Source organism: Pseudochaenichthys georgianus, chromosome 3, assembly GCF_902827115.2.
Source record: "Pseudochaenichthys georgianus chromosome 3, fPseGeo1.2, whole genome shotgun sequence".
Lineage (NCBI taxonomy): Eukaryota > Metazoa > Chordata > Actinopteri > Perciformes > Channichthyidae > Pseudochaenichthys > Pseudochaenichthys georgianus.
In genome coordinates, this window is record NC_047505.1 from 26,949,139 (window position 1) to 26,972,879 (window position 23,741).

At 39.6% G+C, this 23,741-nt stretch overlaps 1 protein-coding gene across 1 annotated transcript; it reads right to left on the reverse strand.

The window, feature by feature from the left end:
- Window positions 1-10,652: 10,652 nt before the first annotated feature.
- On the reverse strand, window positions 10,653-23,261 carry ppef1 (protein phosphatase, EF-hand calcium binding domain 1). The gene is given in 20 exon segments (XM_034103657.1): window positions 10,653-11,646; window positions 11,731-11,815; window positions 12,217-12,380; window positions 12,470-12,576; window positions 12,828-12,970; window positions 13,061-13,246; window positions 15,260-15,494; window positions 15,580-15,653; window positions 15,655-15,732; window positions 16,582-16,731; window positions 16,859-16,895; window positions 16,980-17,146; window positions 17,358-17,404; window positions 17,809-17,923; window positions 18,008-18,171; window positions 19,935-19,995; window positions 20,080-20,207; window positions 20,495-20,527; window positions 21,643-21,791; window positions 22,900-23,261. Coding segments are annotated over 19 exon segments (2,256 nt in total). The 5' UTR covers window positions 21,698-21,791; window positions 22,900-23,261; the 3' UTR covers window positions 10,653-11,419.
- Window positions 23,262-23,741: the final 480 nt, after the last annotated feature.

Below are 23,741 nucleotides of genomic sequence, written 5' to 3' on the forward strand. Positions count from 1 at the left end.
TAAAACATTAAAATTGATCAAATAATTAAATTATGTATTTTATGAATTAATCTGAAAATACAGTTAAAATAAATAAATAAATAGAGAAAACAACTCATGTTATTGTTTATTATTTAACCATTCGCTTGGTTTTTGTGCTGTGAAGACCATAAAACCCAGTTAGAGGATGATGTACACTCAGTAAAAATAGTAGTGATACTTATTTATGTGTGTCTTCACATTGGAAGACATAAAGATGGACAAGAAACAGTATAGCCTCCAGCTCAGCCTGCACTGTTTGCTGTCGTCCTTGGTACACATTTCTTCCAGCTGTAGGGGGAGAGGCGGTGGGTGGCTGGGCAGGCACATTTATAGACACCTTTCTGGTTCACACACAGGTGAGAACAGCCTCCATTTTTCCGACTGCACTCATTAATGTCTGGAAGTTAGGGAGAGAAATTAAGATTTTCACACAGCACGATTTCAGTGAATATATCTACACATAAACCACATTATAACAAAGTCAGTCATTATGAGTATGCATTAACGCACTGACCTTTGCAGCGCCGCCCATCTTGGTGCAGTGTGTATCCTCGGGGGCAGATGCAGCGGTGAGAGCCTGGCAGGTTGATGCACTGCCACTCACACATTTCCTCCTGGCACTCATTCACATCTGTGTGGACACAGAGAAATTCATTAATGATTTATTTGGTGAAATAAATGGACATACATGGTATAACTTCAGCTTTTATGTTTTCCTACCTACACACTCCTCCCTAAGAGATTTTGTAGTTTGGTTATCAGATGTTGTCGGGTGCTTCCTGTATCCAGATGGACACTCAGGGATGCAGCTGTGTCCGTCTCCGGCTAAGATGTGCCCGTACAAGCAGGAACATCGGTATGATCCTTGGGTATTGTGACACTGCTTCGTGCACGGCCCGAGCCCCTGATTAACAGCACACTCATCAATATCTGGATAAGAAAAGAAAAAGGAAACCAAGCTTAAAGGTCCCATGTCATGTTTTTCCGGTTATTACCCGTCCCCTTGTGTGGACACAGTACACACAGTACACACAGTACACACAGTACACACACACACCATGGGCGTAGGAAGCATCCTGTATGTGTGGGGGACATTTTTAACGGGGGGTTTGATATTTTTATGTGGCTATACTAGCATGAGGAAAATGATGGGTGCATTTTGTAATTTCATCCAGTAGTAAAGAAAGGAAATATATTTGATTATTAATTCAGAGCCATCTTTGAATTAATAAAAAGCAGTTTAAATGCCCATTTTTTGTACATTTATATACAACAATAAATATGTGTGAGTGCATTGAGAGATATTGTTGTGGAGAGTCATTTATATATAAATCGCAAAATATATTTGTTACTTCTGTGAGCATTTATTAATATTGAGACTGATCTGACTCCATACAGATGTTAAGTTCACCTAGGAATGGTATCATCCTGTTAAACCCAGAGCCTGTTTTTCAGGTTTCAGGCTCGAAAATGACATTCCCAGAACAAATGACCATATCTTCCCTTCTAAAAGGGTTAAATTAATGATCTTTTTTCTCAAAGTAATGATAAACCTGTGAGTTGGATGTAGAAAAGTCAGATTCAATATAGATGTTTTTTATTTTAAAGAAAATTCAGATTGAACATGGTAAAAAACTGTAAATTATAGTGTCCGTCCAAAATATATTTTGTACTTATAGTGAAAACTAACCTTGGATGATGGGTTAGTAGACTAAAAGCTTTAGGAATCCAAAGTACAACATATGATAAGTACCCCGTATCAAGATTGATGCAAAAACAAGTGATATTTGACCTTTTTAGACAGATTTAGCAAAAAAAACCCTCTTCTGGGGCCATTTGGGTGGATTTTCCATATCTCTGGCCCCCCTTGCTGGATTTTGACATGTGACATCTCTCATCATTTTTTTATACAGAGACGTTAAAAACCTATGGATTAACCGATTCAGCTACGTTTTTTCTTGTTTTAACGCCATTGAACACGTCTTTTTATCAGATTGACAGCTACGGTGAGACGATCTCCCTAGAAGCTCCGTAAAGGTACGTGTTGTGATGTCTGTATTTGCTTCCCCTGTCGCGAGTCCGGATCACTCAGTGATGATACTATATACCTAAATAATCTGTGGAACCTCAGCTTTAAACGGATATCTTGTATGTGCAGCTACGATAAGTAATAAGGGTACTTTTATCTTGAGTTCTGTGCCAATGTCCGTTAGCATTTTTCGCTGAGGGAGACTTGTGTTTTGTTTTGGTAAAAATGGTTTGTATCGTCAGTTAGCTGAGATTATTTCCGTTAATCTGGTATAACACATTAATAGGTTCTTAAATATTAAGATCCCCTGAGACACAGTGTCGTGAAAAACAACAACAGGGGTTTAACAGGTTAAATGTTGCTCTTCTGTCTATATTGGTCGATGCCCCTTGACTGAAATGTTTCCTGTTCAATATCCCCACTGATTTCCTTAACATTCTGGGATGAGAGTCCACATCACAATTTACTCTAAACTGTCATTTCCTTTTCATCACTCACCTCAGCAATGAACCTCTCTCCACTGTCCCTGTGTTCTGCCTCTGATTTACTCTCAAGCGCCTAGATGTCAAGAGAGGTGGTGAAGTGATCATTATTTATTGAGCAGTATACTCTTTCACATTAAATCATAACAAGTCTGGGATGGAAATTACCTATAAGCACTCAGTAAAACATAAACACACACAAACAGCTTCTGAATGATAAGAAGTATAATTAAAACATAATGCACATTACCATTTTGAGAGAGAGTACCTAAATTAAAGAACTCAGAAAATAATCTCTTATCGAACTGAGGTTCCAGTAAAACACACTGACTGCATCTCTACATGGACATCATGGTGTTTACATGAGCACAGAGAGATCGGGTTATTCATGTTCCCTGTTTACATGATAAATACTAGTAACCTGGCATTTCAATGCCTTTTCTCATCTAAACTATTCAGTATTTGTATCTCTCTATCATGACATAAAGACGAAACTCCTCTCCAGAAGTGAGACGCTTTTGCCGCCACCGCCGCCATCACTGTTAACTGATTAACTGCTACCAGCTGATGACTTACTTTCCTCTTCTTTGAAAAAAATGTTCTTATGTCCATGTTGTCTGGGGGGGAACACATATCAAACCAAGAGATCGTCAGCTTTGATTTTCGCTGTATTAACAATGTCCTGAACATTTGGTGTGTGTGTGCTTTACCTCCGCTACCTGCATCGCTTCATACAACAGATCGAGCGGTCCAACTATAACAACACTCCTTGAACATGCACGCGCTATGTGAGAATCTGCCTTGGTACAAAGTAGCAGTGAAAACATGGTACGGAGTTTCATTGATTTGGGCATTCTCTCAATAAGCAAGTGGAATAGATTTGATAGTGAAGCACTGATCCAGCGCTCTACAAAGTGCGACGAGTGGATAGACCGATTCACGGACTTTCCACATGGTAAAAGTGGGGGGTCTACTCTAAACTAATCATTTTTAAAAAGTGGAGGGGGTCTTGTCCCACCCTCCAACAAGCTGTTTAGGACAGAGAGTGAACGAATACACATACTATACAGAGATGCTGTATGAGAAACCAATGTGAGTTTGGAAAATTGCACAATATAAATCTATTCTAGTATACGTCAACAATGGAATTATGATCAGTAGATATGGCCATGACATGATGGGACCTTTAAGTTTACACCTTTTGTATTTTATTTTACTGTTATATCAGGAGTGAAAGGCACTGGGAAAAAGTTGGACTGATAGAAAAACAATTTGTTTTTGGCAGAAATTCTTGGTGCTGCTTTTGTTGTATCATCCATCAAGTAGATACAATTACGTTTTTATAAAGACGGATTAGAAAACATTAGAAGAATGTGTTTTTTGGGATGAAGAAGGTAAAACCTATTTGGAATAAAGTTTCTCTGGAATTTAAAATTTTAGTTTGCTGTGAGAAATATCAAATAAGACTAAAAGTCAAGAAGACAGTGTCCCATGAGCAATTATTTACATTAATTGATTTACCTGAAAAACAAAACAATAGTTTCAGATATGAGTTAAGGCCCTGTCACACTGTCCCGAAATTGACACCCGATGGACACACGAATATGGAATTGTGAATTTCGCACGAAGATGGCCCCGAACCACACACGAAGGCAACATTTACATTACATTTAAGACATACAACTGCAATGAAAGTACCAAAAATAATTATGTTACAGTACTACGATACTGTACTGATATCTTCAGACTTTGTTCTTTACTTTATCCGTCTTTATATGTAGAAAATATTACGTTTTCTCCGTAATGTTGTTTCCATAACAACAACAATTTCCTGTCAACTGTCCTTCAAAATAATATATTATATCCTTTTTAGTTTCACAGAACACAAATTGGGTTATTTACATAATATATTTACATGATTTTGTTGTGCAATAAAACTAAAACAACCCGATGGACACACGATAAAGGAAATGTTCAAATTCGGCTGTGATCGTAGCAACATCGGGCCATTCGTGAGGGCATCTAAGCCATCGTATGACCGCCGGCGGAGTTTCTCAGGCTCCGGCAGCAACTTCGTGAGCGGAGGCAAAATCTTTGGCATGCCAAAAAATTGCCGAAGGACCTTGCGAAGGTTCATTTTCGTGTTGAATTCGTGTGTCAATTTTGCCCTTCGTAAGGCCATCGTGAGGGCATCTTGTTATCATCTGTGCCATCGGGCATTCGCCCCGATCAGAGTGAGGGCGAATGCACCGATGATAACACGAAGATGACACGATTTGACAAGATGCCCTCACGAGTGCCTTACGAAGTTGCCGCTCACGAAGTTGCTGCCGGAGCCTGAGAAACTCCACCGGCGGTCATACGATGGCTTAGATGCCCTCACGAATGGCCCGATGTTGCTACGATCACAGCCGAATTTGAACATTTCCTTTATCGTGTGTCCATCGGGTGTCAATTTCGGGAGAGTGTGACAGGGCCTTTACTATCTACAGTATAGCTATCTAATTGTTATGGTTTTATAACAATGAACTATCAAAACAGTTAGTTCAATAGCACAATTCGTACTAAGGTAGAGGTAAAATGAACATGTGGATATGTTTAAGTTTTGAAGAATAGGAACACCCATCATGCTTGTTTACTCAAATTAAAGTTTTCTACATGTTACCTTGGCAGTGGCTGTGGGCAGTCTGCAGGCTGTATCCAGAGGGACACTGGCAGTGGAAGCTCCCGGGAGTGTTAACACAACCAAACACACAGCCAGTTACAGCTGCAGGCAGCATGCACTCATCCACATCTGGAAAGATGGAGAATGATGTAGAAAGCACTGTGTTCATGAACATAAATGAATAAATACACACAGCCACACGCACATACCCGTGCAGGAGGTCTGGTCATCAGCTGATTGATAGCCGTCATCACAGCTGCACTTAAAGGATCCAAATGTGTTGATGCATCTCTGCCGACAGCGGTACTGCCCCTCCACACACTCATCTAAATCTACACACATGCAAACAATAATTATTGCATACATAGAAAACACATTTCTGTCACTGGACACTGATTTAATAAAAGACAAATGCATGTGTTGATCTGACAAAAACACAGAGTCCGTGGCTGCACTGAGATGAAAGAAACAAGCAGCAGATGAAAGGTGGTCACTCTGAAACAAGCTGGAATCTGAAACCTCATTAATGTGCCTCCATGTTTGCTTGCTGTTTCTGACTGTAATGAGCAAACCATAACACAGATGTTTTCTGACTTCCTGCTCTTCAGAAAAAGGAAACAAGGATGTGCAGAAAGGAGTCAGAGAGCTTAGATATCAGCTCTGCACTTATTTTCCTGCCATCAAGGAAAGAACCATTTCCCCAACCTGACATTTTTCCATACACCTAAGAGGTCTTTTCGGCAGAAATTAAAGAGGTACTTATAATGTAAACTTACTCATGTAAAAGTAACAATATTGCCCTGTTAAAGTACATTTCCTACATTTAAAGGTTTCACTAAAAGTAAAAGTGCTGCATTAAAGTGCTGCTTGTTGGCGAGGATAGTCCCTTTTCAGAGAGTTATTTTAGCGTGTTATTGGAATATTATCAATAATGCTTGAACACATAAGCAGCATTTTAATTGTATACCTGGTGAAGGAAAAAGCCAATTTAATTACTTTTTATATTGTTAGATCTATACCTCAATATCACCTTTATATATAATCATTAAGGATTACGTTATGTTTGTAAAATCTTAATAAAAACAAATAAAATAAATAATTATATAATGTAAAGGGTCCCATAATTCACAAAAGCTGAAATGATTCAGTGTGCCAGATAAATGTAGGAGAGTAAAAAGTACTGTTTATAGAAGCAAACAATGAAACTCAAGCAAATAAATAGAACCTCAACATTATTTTTAAAGTACAGTATTTGACAAACAATTATTACTTGATGCGTCTCACCATAGAAGACAATATAGAGTCTAGAGTAGACCAATTCTGGAGGGAAAAAAATGACCCCTTTTAAAAATAAATGCTGATATTTTAACTGTCTGTCAGACAGGAATGTTTATGGCCCTTATTTTACTTGCTGTGGAATTCTCAGGCTGAAACTAAACTATAATCAGTCTAACCACAATGTCTGGACAGGACTATCTGTCCGAGAGAACACTGATAATAACACTGTTCAAAAATAATATCAACACCATCCGATGATGGCTCTCTCAAATGACAGGCTGTCAAGAGAGCAGGCACGCGTAACAAAATATAAAGTCAATGTCAGCCTTTAAGTGTTGAAGGGTGACCGTGCTCACTTGTGAGGCATGAAACATCCAACACATAAAACATGTGAAGGAGATTCCCAGTTGTGCTGTAACACGCCTCAGTGCACGCTGTGTTGTTATTAGGAAGAGCAGGGCGTCCGCAGAGGATTCAGGAAGAATGTTACAAGAAAAAAAGAAAAAGATGAATCTGCTCACCTCGACATGTTCTCCCGTCCTCCACCAGAGTGAATCCTGCTTTGCAGTGGCACTGAGTTATGGTGTGGGTCTGGTTGGAGCTCTGGTTGAGGTGCTGGGAGAGAGAGCACAGCTGCGAACAGCCTCCGTTGTTTACTGAACATGGTGTCAGCTCTGGAGACAAACAGGGAAGATGGCTCAATTCAAGGGGAAAGAATAAAGTGCATGGGTCGTTTCAACATTTCCAATAAGAGACATGTATTTAAGAATTTGTATGAGTGCAGAATAAATCAGAGTCAAATTGAAAACATCATAGGAAGTGAAACTTTAAAGGGGACACTAACATTTTTTATTCTAAGTTATCTTTGCGGCACCTACAATCCACTGATAATAACACTTACAATATAATTAAAATAACGCAGGAAAACCTCCTTTTACCAACAATAAAAGATTGAAAGATGAAAAATAATACTATTGGGAAGTGTACTGTCGATGCAGTACCTTGCACCTTCCCATCAGCACATCTTTCCTTTCCCATGTCAGCATTTTCTAATGAATCAAAGTACTTTTGAAGCAGCGACTCCACCTACCCAGACAAACAGCTGTGGTGCCGCTCCAGACGCCCCCCCGCTGGCAGTAGCTGTGTATGTCTCCATGAGCCAGCGTATAACCAGGATAGCAGGCATACTGGATGTACTGTTTGTATTCTGTGGGACCTGGATTCTCCACATTATGTGAATAGAAGGTCCCATGAGCGGGCACAGGTGGGTGCGTGCACACTGAGAGTCTGCTGAGAGTCAGAGACAGCGGAGGGGGTGTAGAGGTGGTGTTGTGGTATTCAGAACCATTAGATCTGGACTCAGTGGGGCTGGAAGTGTTTGAAGAAACATTAGTTTTAATATTGGACTGGGTGGGGTTTGGATGGAAGGGTGATAAGGAAGGGGAAGGTGATGAAGCTCTGGTAGATGTTAAATGAACAGATACAGTTGGTAAAGTCTCTGTGGGATCCACCTTTCCTCCAGAAGGCTGAGACGAAGGAGGATACTGGAAACTAGTTTCAACCTGCTGGTCTTTATCAGTTTGTAAGGAGCTTGTTACAACTTCAGAGGGAGACACATCATCCCAGGATGTGACAGGTTCTCCGGATAAGAACTCTGTTTCACTGCTGGGCACTGGAAGAGAAGATTTTGTGTGTTGGAGCCGGGTAAACATCACAGTATTCGTGACAGCAGTGAGAGCTTGTGTAAGGGCTGTTGAAAGTAATGGTGGTGGTGAGGGTGTTGATTGTTCTGGTTTGGACACTAATGATAAGCTAGATGGGATAATGGTAGACAGATGTGATTTAGAGGCATCTTCATACACCTTCTCTGTTTCCTCCTGTGAGGATTTTGCCTGCGAGCCATTTCTCCCAATTCCTGTTTCTGCCACTGGAGATCTGTTTGCCTCTTGATGATTTGTCTCAACGCTATCTTCAGATTTAAAATTGTGACCATTCTGCTGCAAGTGGACTTTTGGGTGCGTCACTTTAATCCTCTCACTGCTGGACATTTGAGGTGGAGCGTGAGACAAACTTAATTTGAGGTTTGATTCTTTGGAGGCAGTATTAGCGAGGGTGTCGTAGTGGGATTGTTGTTGAGTCTTCAGAACTACGGCAGCCTGCAGGTTCTGCAGTGTGTTTGGTTTTTGCACACTGACACCTGAAGACAAGCCCATCAAGTCTAACTCTAACAGGGAAAAGAGGAAAAAATAGTGTAATGAATTTCTATCAACACTAATGTACTTTATTGGTAACAATCTTGTCATCTAACTTTCTGCTTAAAAGTAAATTAGCTGATTTTCAAAAATGTCAAACTGTTGATTTTGCTTTTGTTATGCTCACCTTTGCATACAGGCTTTGTGCTATTCCAGATGTGGCCCTTACAGTATAACATAGAGGGCCCCTGTAGTCGAAAGCCACTATGACAGCTGAACACCATCCAGGAGCCATCCTCATTCATGCTGCTTGTCCCGTGTGTCGGGGGCCCTGGGTTAGTGCAGCCGGAGCCTGGAAGAGGGGGAAAACATCATGAAAAGCGATTCACAGTTTGTGACTGAACAGGGAACTTGGTGGTCAACTCTGTACTTCACTGTAATACAATCAATAAATAGTCTAAACAAAAGTTGAGACAAAGGAGTTATGGTATTCTCTTAATGCATCTCCAGACAAATACAGAAATCCTAAAATCAACCACGATCAAGTGACCCTCCTTACCGACACACACCGGGGTGTTCCGGGACCAGATCCCAGACACACAGCTGTTAGTTTTGTATCCATGGAGCTTGTAGCCAGGACGACAGCGAAAGATCACCAGCAGTCCTCCGTAACGGAAAAACGTCTGCCCATTCTCCAGGTGTCTAAAACGGCTGCATCCCTCCGCTCCACGCGCTGTGAGACATTTTCACAGTGAATGTGTGTAAAACATTGCTTACTCTAAACAAAACACAAGTGTTAGAATTATTTTTGAAGAAGTACCTGCAGTGTGGATGCAGAGCAGAGCGACCAGTGCTGCCAGGAGCCCCATCTGAACTCAGCTGGGATGTGAGGCTAAAGAGAAGTACTTGGATGGTGAAAGTTGGAAGTATATTATGAGAGGTTGAAGATTAAGGGGAGGGGAGATGTGGTCTGGGATGACTACAGGATGGGCAGACTGGAGGAAGAAAGTGAGGAGGGAGGGGTAAGATAGTGCACACCCTAGGTGACATGGGAAATGCTGTTTGAACCTGCTTTAAAGTAAGTAGCAACACTTTTACTTCTTATAAAGTGACATTATGCTTGAGTCAGACACTCAAACAATCAGTAAAAACATCTATTCCCCCTCCCTTGTGTGTGTGTGTGTGTGTGTGTGTGTGTGTGTGTGTGTGTGTGTGTGTGTGTGTGTGTGTGTGTGTGTGTGTGTGTGTGTGTGTGTGTGTGTGTGAGTTCTGCACACTTGTTCAATAAAATCTGAACCCCTCATTTTCTCTGACAGGATGCCTGGGCCTGTTTTACAGCTCTCACCGTGTGGTAATTACAGTGGGTGGGATGTGAAGACTAGACACACACACACACACACACACACACACACACACACACACACACACACACACACACACACACACACACACACACACACACACACACACACACACACACACACACACACACACACACACACACACACACACCATGTATACATCACTTCAGGGGACATTACATTGACTTACATGCATTTCCTAGAGACTTATCCTAACCTTAACAATAACCAACACATGCCTAACCCTTACCCTGACCCTAATCCTAAACCTAACCAAGTCTTCACCCTAAAATTAATGATTCCCCTCATGGGGACCTCCAATTTGTCCCCATAAGGGAAGCCAGTCCCCACACGTGACTATGTAAACAGATGTAGGTCCCCACAAGTATAGTAATGCTAGTCCACACACACACACACACACACACACACACACACACACACACACACACACACACACACACACACACACACACACACACACACACACACACACACACACACACACACACACACACACACACACACACACACACACACACACACACACACACACACTAAAACCCAGAGTCCAAATACATACACAAGGTACAACTATTAGTTCAAAAAAAGTAATTTTATTCTCTCTTGGTTAACAACTGAACATGCACTTCCCGACACCCTATAGTGGGATTGTCTCTATTGTTCATACTGTTGAAGCCGTCAGGCATCAATACATGTAATACTACAGAGCGTGGCAGCACACTGGTACTCCTGCTGTACACCTGTTTCTGCAAGTCTGCAAAGGCTGTCAGAGCTGTACTAAATTAAACTATACTTAAAAAGCTAATTGTAAATCTTCTTTGGATGAAAGTGTTATATAAGTGAAGATCAAAATACCATAATCATTCTAAATACTGTTACATTTCCATCCATCTAAAGTTTGTCCAGCTATTTCATGTCAAAACAATACAAAATCAGCTGGTGGCACTAGATTAAAAGAGAATACATCCCCATTAGTAATTAAGCATCATTGTTGTAAAACTATGAATGAATGTTCTGAAAACGTTTGCCTGCTGCAAGATGAATGTCAGAGGAAGTCTTAGAAACATATCGTCTGGGAAACATAAATGTCTTCGCAAACATTCAAGGAAATCCTTGAAATTATGGTTGAAATATTTCAATTTTAAATCAAAAAGATGGATGGAAGGATCCTAAACAACGACTCCTACGACTGACAGAATGCATCAATAACGTAAGGTACATCACCAAATAACAGCCATTCTAGTTTTCAAATTGTGTATTTTTCATTCAACAACTGAATAAATACTTAATAATTCAATCTTTGCCACACCCCCTCCTTCCCTCCTGCTGTTCCATGCAAGGCTTCCAGTGTATTATTCAGATTCCCTCCTTCATGAATACTTGTCTCCATCCATTTTTTCGTTGAGTTGCTGATCCTTATTTTCCAATTTGTGTACCACTCTGAAGGCCTCTAAGAACTCAGTGAAGTCTATACTGCCGTCTTTGTTGAAGTCGATACTCCGGGCGAGGTCATCGATGGCTCTGTCGTCGATGTCGACCCCCAGGTGTGCGCTGAAGAGATGCCAGGTGTGACGAAACTCCTCGATGGAGATCAGACCTGACCAACACACGTACTCACATAAACTAAACTGTGTGGAACGTTAGTGACAAATAATTTTTAAAGAGTTTCAACACATTTTACCTGAATGGTCTTTGTCTATAATGTTGAATATTATCTCAATGTCTGTCCTGTATCTGAAAAGGGTCTCAGCCATGTTTGGTGTCACCTAAAAAAGAAAAGAGGAAAAGAAAACAGGAGACGACTAAACAACCACTACCTGCTGTGGGTACATTTCAACTATAATCCTTAAAGTAGGGAAGAACGGTAAAAGCATTGCATTAAAGTTTCAGTTTAAATTATCAGGACTACAGCAATTCATAATTTGGTAGCTGTTTGATGAAAAACCTGAACTCTTACATTTGATTTTTATTAAATGATGTGAAAACACTATTTTGTTTTGTAATACTTTAAACTATCTAGCTTTTTAAAAAGTTTCTGAAATCTACAGGCATCAAATTAACCCAGTGAAGACAAAGTCAAAACATTTATCTCGGAAATGTATAAAGGTATAAACTTAAAATACAACATTCCCAAAATACCCTTTAAGGACCCATTTACTTCTCTTACCTGAGGCAGAGGAATCCCTGATTCCATGTCCTCAAAGCAGGATTTGTACTCCACACTGCCATCTGGTGCCAGACGGGCTAAGTGAGGACGAAGTGTCCTCCAGGGCAGGTCCAGCCTCAGGACAGACTCGAACACCTGAGCCCAATCACTGACTGATACATTACCTGAGAAAACAGATGTAATTATTTCATATAACAACTCTACATGTCATCCTGGGTAAACAGGTGTTTATTAGTGAGGCAAACAGAGTTACCAGTGTTTTTGTGGTCGTACTGCTGCAGGCCTGAAAGCAGCTCAGAGCGGTGAGAGAACAGCTTCTCCTTCAGGGCCTTGAGAGCGGAGCCTTCAGCAACTCGTACTCTGCAGACAAACACACAAACAAATGACAGATAATGGCTGCAAAACATGTGGATCTATTATGGGATGTTTTGGGATATTTAACAGACACATTTAGAAGAATGCTCCAATGAAACAGGCTTATAAATGAACTATTCTATTAAATGTACCATCCTATTTGTTTTTGTTTGAATTAACTTATCAATTATTCGACTTTTTGTTTTAATACTGTTGAGTTTTGGGTTATCCGCCCCATTTTTCGAGCTCAGTTGTACCTCTGTGTAAGGGTGAGTTTGCGTGTTGTGTGGCTGACTTGGTACTGGTAGAAGCGGGGAACCAGTTCTCGGCCCACTTTGATGTAGGCACCACGGTTGCTCCCCTCCTCATAGTAGTTTGACGCTGAGAAGATGGTGATGACCTGTACAACAAAAATGCACACATTTACTTCTCAAGACTGAAATATTTTTTGGACAATCTGAATTATGTTTTGCCTCTCCCTTCCATCCACCTTTCCACCATGACAGAGCTCATATCCTTCCTGTTTGCACTCGTGGGATCGGATGAGCAGCTGGAGTCCGTGTCGGGTCAGCAGTCTCTGGGTGACGTCCGGACCAAAGTAGCAGCCTCCTCCTCTGAATATGTTGGGACTGCAGCCTTCTTGAGTTTTAGGGTCACTCCACAAAATATCCACTATCTGCAGGAGAGTGAAAAACAGATGACAAGTGCAGAATAGGACACAGAACACAGTAGAGCAGAATTGAACAATATGAAAGGTCACCTATTAAGCAAAATCCACTTTTTCATGTATTTTATACATACACATGTGTAAAGAGATTCTCGGAGTTTCAGGAAAAAAAGATTTGCTCACTTTTTGTCCTGATCCATTTATATAAAAATCTGTCTGAAAATGAGTTGATTCGATTTTGGCCACTTTATGATGTCATAAGGATTTTTTGGCTTTTGTAACCATTAGCCAATAACCAACCAAGGTAAGGATGAAAGCGTAATTAAGGAGCACTATTGGAGTGACTTTGATGGTTATTGGACTCAGGATTAATTCATTTGGATTCCCGCTGTATGAAGAAATTAAAGAAAGGCGCGGAAGTGGAAACAATTCACAAAGGGATTAAACTGTTTAAAACACATGCTCAAAGTAAGCCGGATTTTGCCGTTGTGTTTATGTGGATTCAAAAGTCGTAAATAATCTACAAAATGGAGGAGACCGATCTGATCGGAGCAACTGACAAATAATCCAACTGAAATCGGCATGGACAATGACTATGTTTTAAAAATGCGCTTATCCAGAAAAGCCTGGTTTGGACACTTTACGGGCGGAAGAAACATTTCTATTAAAGAAACATTTCTATTAAAGAAACAATTATACATTTCTGTCTTTGTATGCCTTTAATAGCTACTAACTTGAATTTGTATTCAAAAGAATCAATCAATTATTTTTTATATTGTATTGTAATAGAAAAGGCCTTTTACAATGATATTATATAAAAAAAAAAAAAAGTCTAAATATGATATTTGGCCTCAAATCATCTGAGGCCTGGCCTTTTCTCTGGAGTCTGATGTCCTCTATCCTGGCGTGTGCACCTGCGAGGCGAGTTCAGTACTGGGCCCGCTATTCCAGTCTAAAGATGTCTAGACACACCCCGCATCGTGCTGTATGTTTTCACACATTCTGCTTCCACATTGGAAAAGAGCAGCGCTAAATGCTCGTTATGTGGAAACAATATTGAAGAGAAGGCTCCGTAATAACACATTACTCTAAGGATCGAGTTCAGACATATAGGCTGTCTTGAACACTATCATCAGAGTAAAGTGATCTAATCAATAAATAAAGATTCAGCGATAACACGAAAGCACATGGCTACTTAACATGCAGAATGATGCCATTTTGCATGCTAAGTAGCCATGTGCTTTCTGGGGCTCAATATTTATCAGTACATCGATTTAACTGGTAAAAGTTCCTTCAAAATAAGAGTCCCGATCTTATTACTATCAAAATAAAAGTGCAAAACGAAAACTTTACCATAGGAAAATATTGGCATACAAATATAATCACTTAAATAAATATAGTTTATTTATATATAATAATAATAATATTAATATTAGTAATAAGCTTTATATTTGTATAGCACCTATTACAAGAATTGTAGCCAAACTCGCTTCACAGCAGTTCAATAGACAGATTAGTATAACATGACAGGATAAAAGCAATGTAGAGGAGCAGCTACATTTCAACACATATATCCACGAAGATTAATACATGAAGACTTGTGACTCGGACTTGACTTCGACTCTTCTTAGGTGACTCAGACTTGGACTCGGACTCGAACACAGGTAATGATGACTTGGACTCGACTCGGACACTCCTTGGAGACTCGGACTTGGACTCGGACTCCAAGAGTGGTGACTCGAGAGTGACTTGGACTCGTGAATTTGTGGCTTGACTACAACACTGCAGAGGGGCGTGGGGAGTGGCACCTTATTCTCATCTAAAGTAAAATACAGAGAATCAGCACTTTTGAAACAGGGCTGAAACAGAGGGGTTTATGGGATGCTACAATGCATGATCTGTTTGGTATTTCGAGCCAAACACTTAAGAGACATGTTTTGTATATAACTGAGAACTATAATATATTGATGAAAAACAGTATAATAGGGGACCTTTAATGTATTTCCCACTGTATCCTCTGACCTGTTTCCATTCCAGATCATGTTGCAGAGGTAAAGGAGGGGCGACAGAGGACAGGGAGTCCAGGAAAGGCACTTGGAGGACATTGACATTGCAGGGCATGCTGGGAGAAGAAGGGCAAGGACGAGGCGAGAGGGCGGATGGCGTTCGAGGAGAACAGAGTGAAGAGGAGGACGAGGACGATGATGAGGAGGTGGAGACAGTGCTGTCCTGTCGGCGTTGCCCACATCGCCTTTTTCTACAAGAAAGAAGAGAAGGATTGTCATTATAAACAAGAAGTCCTTTTATACACTTTAAGGAACATCAGTGGGCTGCGGTCAGACCTCTGGTTGGGGGTTCTTTGGTTTTTGCTGTGGCTGCAACTGCTGCTGGGACGGGAGCTGGCCGTTGAATCTCCCTCTCTTCATCTGCCTTTGGGACTGATCGATGTCCAGCTTCTCCAAACTACGTCTAGGAAACCTTAGGGCGGATTTTACCTTGAAAAGCAGAGGAGAGAGGAAATAAATAAAGTTTGGACAAAGATATTTATTTTACAAAATGAAGTTCAAGCTGACTTATGTCAAGTGTCTGATGAGTGGTAAATACAGTTTGTTGAACAGATTGTAAAAACCCTTTGAGGCAATCGGTGATTTTAGATGTTGGGCTATAATGTATATGTATAATGTACCCAACTTAAGACAGGAGTTTAAACTTTATACACATCATTAGTACAGTATGGACTCTTATGAGGAGTAAATAAAAAAAGGTAAAAAACAAACGTTAAAAGGGTAACAAATAATTGTAAAAATATTTGCAACCACATACTCGTCCTTCTCAAGCAGTATCTTGCTGTATTTCGAGAATAACTTTACCTTCACTGACCTTATGAGAACAGGAGCATGGAGGATTGACCATAAACATACCTAGTGATGTACAACACTGAACGTTTTAAGACCCCTTCTTTATTAAGTTGGATCTTTTTCTTAAAACAAAAATGTATTCATATTTTTGAAATTACCTTTGAATCAAATGACTGTAATGTACAGTATATGTCTCTAATGTAGTCAAGATGACACAGCCAGATGATTTTCACAGAATTTCCTCCTCAAAGAGCTTTTAATCATCTTTCAGGTAACTAAAGGTTGACGTACTGCAACTGCTGCTTTATCTGAGCTGGATATAAACAAAACAAAAATGCTCGCCATAACATATTCTACACTCATGTGTTTGAAGCATTTGTCAACATTATAAAAAAGTGGTTTTCTGACCTATAGTGGTCAACATTGATTATTGCAGTTAAAAGAGTAGAGCTACAGGAAGAAAGGTGGGATCTTGTTTCCTCTCACCTTGTGCCTCTCTATGGAGCTGAGGAAGTCCAGGTCTGTCTGGTCTGATATTCCTCCGTGAACAATTAGGATCTTTCCATCAATGACAGTGGCGATGGGCAGGAGGCTGAAAACGTCCTGAAACAGCTGGAGGATCTCCCTGCCATGAGTCTACAGTCAGACAGATTATTAATCCAGCTGCTGTGAAAGCAGTTACATGCCACAACCTGCAGAGCATGCAACTGAGTACAGTTTTAGTCACAGCAGAATAATGGCATCTCTCAGGACTCTACTGTACCTTATATTTCTGCATGACTTCTCTTGTGAATCCATATCTGAAACAACAATGTATTTTAGTTTTCCTTCCCTTATATTTTGTGGCAAACCTACATGAATATGCTTTTTTTCTTCCTACCAACCTTAGGTTCATTATGTGGTCTTCATGGTTTCCTCGGTTCAGGTGCATGTAGTCGGGGTAGAGCAGCAGGTAGACTAACAGAAGAATTACCACTTCGACTGACTTTTTCCCACGGTCCACAAAGTCCCCATTGAACACATAAGGTGTCTCCGCAGAGGGAAGGCCATTCTGAAACACAGCAACATGTCGTAAAAAATAAACAGATTTCAAATCAGATCTTGCGTGTATGCATGCGTTTGATGTTGCCTTGACTTTTACATTTAATTATATTTAACTTTTATATAAGATCTGATTATATGCATTGAAGACAACTTCTCTGTAGGTAATGAATGGTCAGAAGATACAATTGTTGCCCTGAAAAAATATAGCTTTACAGTACCTTGTAAAATATGAGGAGTAAGTCATCAAGCCGGCCGTGTAGGTCTCCTGTACCAAATAGGAACATCACATAAATGGAACAATTAAAATCCTATTTCTGGCTCAACAGATTTACACTGCAGGTTAAATATTCTACTATGGTATGAAAACCCCTCAACCACCAAACAGTGTGTGTTTTCTATTTAAGTATTCTTGAGTTTAATGAGATGCTAATCGGCAGGAGGAGGCAGCCGGGGAAGAACAGTCAAGTGCCTGATCAGTCTGCAAATAAACAAACTGTATTTAGAACACATTCGCAATCATTTCATCCGTAAAAGGTTAGTTGCATACAATGGCCCACTTTACTGTGCAATTAAACAGATGCACACAAAGACAGAGACCTAAATGTCCATTGTGACCTAAAAATTAAGAATCTTTAATTATCAAGTGAAACTGTGGTTATGGTCACCCACCACATATAGTGATCTCATTGGTGTAGGATGTCGACAAGTGGGTGATGTTGGGCATCTGTTTGAGGAGCTTCTTGGTCTCGTACAGCAGTTGCAGAACATATCTGGCATGTAGTGTCTGTGAAGAAAACTGATAAAGCCCCTGACAGCATCCATGTGCAACAAGTGTGTGTGTGAGGGAGAGAGAGGCATATTACTGTACCTGCTGCTCTTTAAATGCACCCAGGAGAGAGTTGGTATCAGACACGGAGAGAGGAAACGAGAGTCGGGGTCCGCTGTATGACTCTGGAACAGGAATCAGGTTGTAGCCCGTCTCTCTGCCTAACCAGGGGTCCACCACCGGGTCCAGCAGCTGAGAGATCAAGTCTGAGGGACACAGCGTGAGGAGAAGGGGCCACACTGAGCTTATGTAGAAAAAGCTCAATACTGAAAGTAGGGCTTAGAAATAAAATCCCAGTATATGTTATGTTATCCCACAATTTCAATATGTATTTGTGATATACATATGGGAAACTGAAAGATGGATACTGTTTTAGCAAAAACAGACAATTATGATGATTAAAAGTGAGAAATTAAATGATGTTGCAGAATACAGTCATCGTTCAAACAGGACATTTAGAGGAGCACCAAAATCAAAAAGGAGATCCCTACATGGTTTCAGTGCCACAAAATACCTTTAATTACTTCAATATTTCTGTTATTATCTGTTTCTGTGTCAAGACAGAAAGTCGATTAAAACTCTGAATAGTAAATCCAATGATTGAACACATCAAAGTCTATTTAAGTTTTGGGAAGCACAACTGCATATGTAAAAAAGTTCAATAAAACCTTTTATGGCTTTAGCTGAACACCATTGGATAAATATGATGTCAACTGAGTCAATGTTAGAGTAAGAAAAAGTTGGGCATCAGTAAGAAAGAAGTGAGCTAAACAGATCTGCCCCTACTTATCTATGCTTGAGGCTAGCGGAGCAATGCTACATTAGCCCACTAATTCTGAGTTCTATTGTGGTTAATGTAGGCCCAATGGTTTTGACAAGCAATCATTTCAAAAAGTGTAAAATAAAAAAGATAAGCAAACAATGATGTTTCATGAATCTGCATGGTTCATTATTATTATTAATATTATCATTGCAGTTCTTCGTCACATTAAATAGGGTGTTATAGTGCAATTTGCAATGAAATTAACTATTAAATGCGAAAAAAAATATCAAAGGTTTACCCACTGAATTAAAATCCAGTTTACAGATTTTACTTTATAGGTCCTCGTAACAAACAGCATCCACATCCAGCTCTGTGTCCTCACTGTTGCAATAACAGACCACTCCAACATGCTAATGTAACCTCTAATTTATGCAAACAAACAAGAACAGTCATCTACCTCCAGGTCTATTTCTCTTTTGTAAGTCTTTTGTCTATTTCCCCTTTATGGTCTATTAAATGTCCTTTATTTTTTGCCACACAGACATAAACAGATGGATAATATTAAATACAAACAACAAAGTCTTTGCATCCCTTATGTTGACTGGATGCATATCCATGGAGAGGATGTGTTGTATATGTTACGCAGTAAGGACTGACCTAAATATTAGCTAGTTAATGGAGCCTTATGCTTTTTAGTTGGACATACTTCAGCCACAGCTGTGTCAGTGCAACACATTTGCCTCCACATTCACAGTAGTTGCTAAGCAACAGGGTATACGCAATGGGTTTCTATTGCAGACCAAAATACAGCATGCCTAACAAAGCTGGTGTTAATTACATGGAGGTAAGAGTGGATCATTTAAATTGTTGATCCGTCTCTATTTCTGTTTACCAAAAAGTAGTATATAATAAACCTAAACAACAGAATAAAAATAAGCACTAACAAAAGCGAAATCGTTCAAATAACCTCACATATTTCAGTCTCGGTATGTCTGAGACACAGGCATTCCTGAGTTAATGCTTTACATGTACAGCGCAGTGCACTGCATTCATAAAATGAACACTGTTATCAAATGCTTTTACTTCAAAATGAACTTTACCTCCAACATTTCAAAATAACAAAGTGTTTTTATACTCATAATAATACTATCTAAGTCCTTCAACACTCAACATTATATAGATACAAATAATATTTAGTCTCCTAACCTGGTCCATTTTCATTCAGCTGAGTAAAGTTGTCGAGCATGAAACTGAAGAAACTTGAGAGCTATAGAGGAAAAACAAAATATGTTTTAGCTTTCTGGTGCTTCTGAGTTTGTAAATAGGATAAAGTTGCTGTGCTGAGAGTCACCTGTAGCTGGTCCTGTTCCCCGGCATATTCAATGGACTGGAAGATGTTCCAGGTGTACCTGCGCCTCATCTCCAGACGGGCCATGTAGCGCCGGTACCATCGCTGGATCAGAACCGCTGCCTTCATAGCTATGACAAAATCCCAGCTGTTACATTTCATTTGGATGGGAGACATGTTTGAACATCTGGAGTCACAGTTATACAGTACATTAACATTACTTGTGACTGTTATTTAGTATTTCAGAATTTCTATTTGATGGGAAGTCACAGGAGTATTTATCTTTGTTTTTAATTTGAGAATGCATTCTGATCAAAAAGCTGAATTATATAGCATATTTGGTCAATCTTCACATAAAAAGGCCTGCAATGCAAATGCCACATAATGTCACAGACTTTAGAAATGAGTAGGGTCTTACTCAGAGCAGGGCAGGGAGTCTTAGCTGTGTCATCTGTGAGAAGAAAATAAACTACAATTCAGCAAAAGTAACAGGTAATGACACACACACACACACACACACACACACACACACACACACACACACACACACACACACACACACACACACACACACACACACACACACACACACACACACACACACACACACACACACACACACACACACACACACACACACACACACACACACACACACACACACACACACACAAGATAACAAGACACAGGGGAGGTCATGAGCAACAGTGAGACTGGAAAAGCAAAGCAAATTAAAAGAGCTTTCAGGAGAGACAGCACTCATTAGAGAGAGAAGACAGACTGTGAAGACAGAGAAGCACCTACTGTCAAACACCTGCCGTGTGGGGGCAACAAGTCGGAGGAAAATGTACTACAGCAACAAATTAATTACCATCACATTCATACTACGCAGTGTGACATGGAGATATTGAGATACTATGACTACTGCAAACAATACACAGTTTAAAGAGCACACATCATTTAAGATAACGCTTTACAGAGGACATCAACAAGGTAAAAAAGGAGCAAGAAAAGTACTGCAACTCTGATTATTTAAATCATCGAATAGTATACCAGTTAATCTTTTAATTAATCCATTTTAGTTATGTCCAAATACCCATCACAGAATCCAAGATGATATATTCAAATGTAATTTTTCAGAAACCCTGGATATATTCAGTTTACAATGTCATAAAAAAGTAATCCTCATTTTTGAGAAGAGGCAAAAGAGTTTTAAGGTCAATTTCAATTTTTGAAAATAACTGAAATGATTGATCAATTATCAAAAGATTGTGGATTCATTTTCTGTCGATCAATTCATTGAATATTTGTTTCAGCTCTAGCTTTCAATGTAGACTGAGAAGAGGATAAGTATATTTGGGAATCTAGACTCTGATTTAAAACATTGAATATTGGACTGTATCAAGGTATTTAGATACAGATTTACTTATTGTAAATGTGTATGTACAGATTTACATACACATTTACAATAAGTTTTTCTAAGCTTGAACTCTAATTAGTATCAAGCACGTATGGAGTATTTTCACTCATCTGGACTCCCACCATGTCAGCATCACTTTTTTTTACCTGGCTCAACTATTTTCCCTTGAGTCTCCGTAGCAACGGAGGTGCCACATCCCATGATGATCAACAAAGAGTTCCCGAAGATCACATCAGTCAGTTTTTCCAAAGCTGAGTCATATATGGCTGGTGGTAAGAGACTGCTGCTCAGAGACCTGAAAAGTAACAACAGTACTGAGCTGCATGATTCAGCTGTAAAACAGTGAAGTTTGTATTAGGTAGAATATAAACAACTAAAAACTAAAATAAATCAAAATGAAGTGGATTGTTTTGAAAGACATCCATTCTGGATACAGTAGCATCTTCATCATTTTCTCAGACTTCAGTCAGAGGATGTTTAGCTCACATCTGAGCCTCACTCAGGGTTATACAATACATTACTATTGGAATGACACAACCAACTCTATTTTTGCAATACCTCCATGCCAACGTGCCCATATTAGTGAAAATGATACTAAACTAATTAAAATAAGTGTGTCTTATGGCACTTCTTTTTTGATTAACGAAATGTGATGAATTTAATTGACTAAAGTATTTAAATAGATCATTCAGTTTAGACAAGTTTCCATGTCATGTGATCCAGTGACTCAATCAATGCAGCATTGTATTTCTGGACAGATGGGTGAATTCAAATCCATACAGCCACAGATATTAGCAAGAAGGACACATTCATTTTAATTGGATTATCCAGATAAAAGCCTGGATTTTGTTCAATAGTTTACATGTTATGTTGCACAATCACTCAAAACCAATGTAGCATAGTTGTACTACACTGGACAGCTCGTTTTTTTATTGTATTTTTGTCCAGCTCCTATTTATGTGAATATCCTAATGAAAATGTAGATGTTTTCGTTGAAAAGTCTCATATCCGTTTGATAGTAGTGACTCCAAATCAATGCTCCATTGTACTGCAGCACTGGAAGTGACTTGGACCGGAATATCCAACCTAAAACTAACTTCACAGCGTTGTTTGACAGAAAGAAACATAATCGAGTAACTCTTTAATTTATCAGATCTCTTTCACGTCCTGGGAACACATTACCACGTCACCAGGCTTTAATATAAAAACACAAGAAACACGGGGATACACTTGGTCTTATAAATGGCTTCTTATCACGCCCCAATGCTCAAACAAACCGTTTAATATTGTACAGAATCAAAAAGAAAATGTTGCCAACTGCGCATCATTTCAATCCACATGTTATTCCAAGGAAGTGTTTATGTATGCATCCGGTGCAAATAAATCAATGTTTGTGTTCCTACCTGCAGCTTGTATCCGCGCGAGCCGGAAATCATGATAGAAAAAGAAAAACTTGCGTCAAAACGGCACACAAAAAATGTCCTGCCACAGGTTCGAGTTTAAAGATGATCCAGCGGGGAAAGTGTTTCAGATATCGGAGCTGAGAGGAGGAGAGAGCCCAGCGAGAGGCGGAGCAGCAGCAAGTGGATTCTCAGACAAACGACACCAAAACTCTATTTATCTCTTCTGTTCCTCAAAGCACATATTCCCCAGGTAATATTCACGCATCTCTGTGCTGTGCCTCGAGTCGTGCATCCACTGAAATTGTGATTATTGGTGATGATACCAGTTTCCACGAGGGCTCCTGACAAGATGTGATGGAAACTACTAGCCATGAAGTTTGTTATGATCCTCAGGATACTTTCTAATAATCTATACTCTGGCGCCGCCTTCAGACCAGTTTTAACCATTTAACCCAAAATGTGTTTTATGTGTGTTAGCTGCATTTTAAAATGCTGTTATCTAGTTTTTAAAACATTAAATAACCACGTTCAAGCCTTAAACATTATCCACATGTGTGGGCATTATAACATTTAATCACTACATTTACAACAATTATTTTGAGAGCCGAGATGGAATTTGAGTGTGACACATTGGTGAGAACAATTGAACAACTTTATGGTTTATTTTTAGAATCTCTACCTTTGCTTATTAAAAAAACCAAAAACATTTAAAAAACACTTAGTGTTTTTGCAGTTGTACGTTTTGAATGCAGACACCAAAATGAGTAGTGGTTACTTGAAATGGAGCTCACCATCAAACTCAAGCTGCGATAAATACATATTTCAGTATTAAGGCTACTATG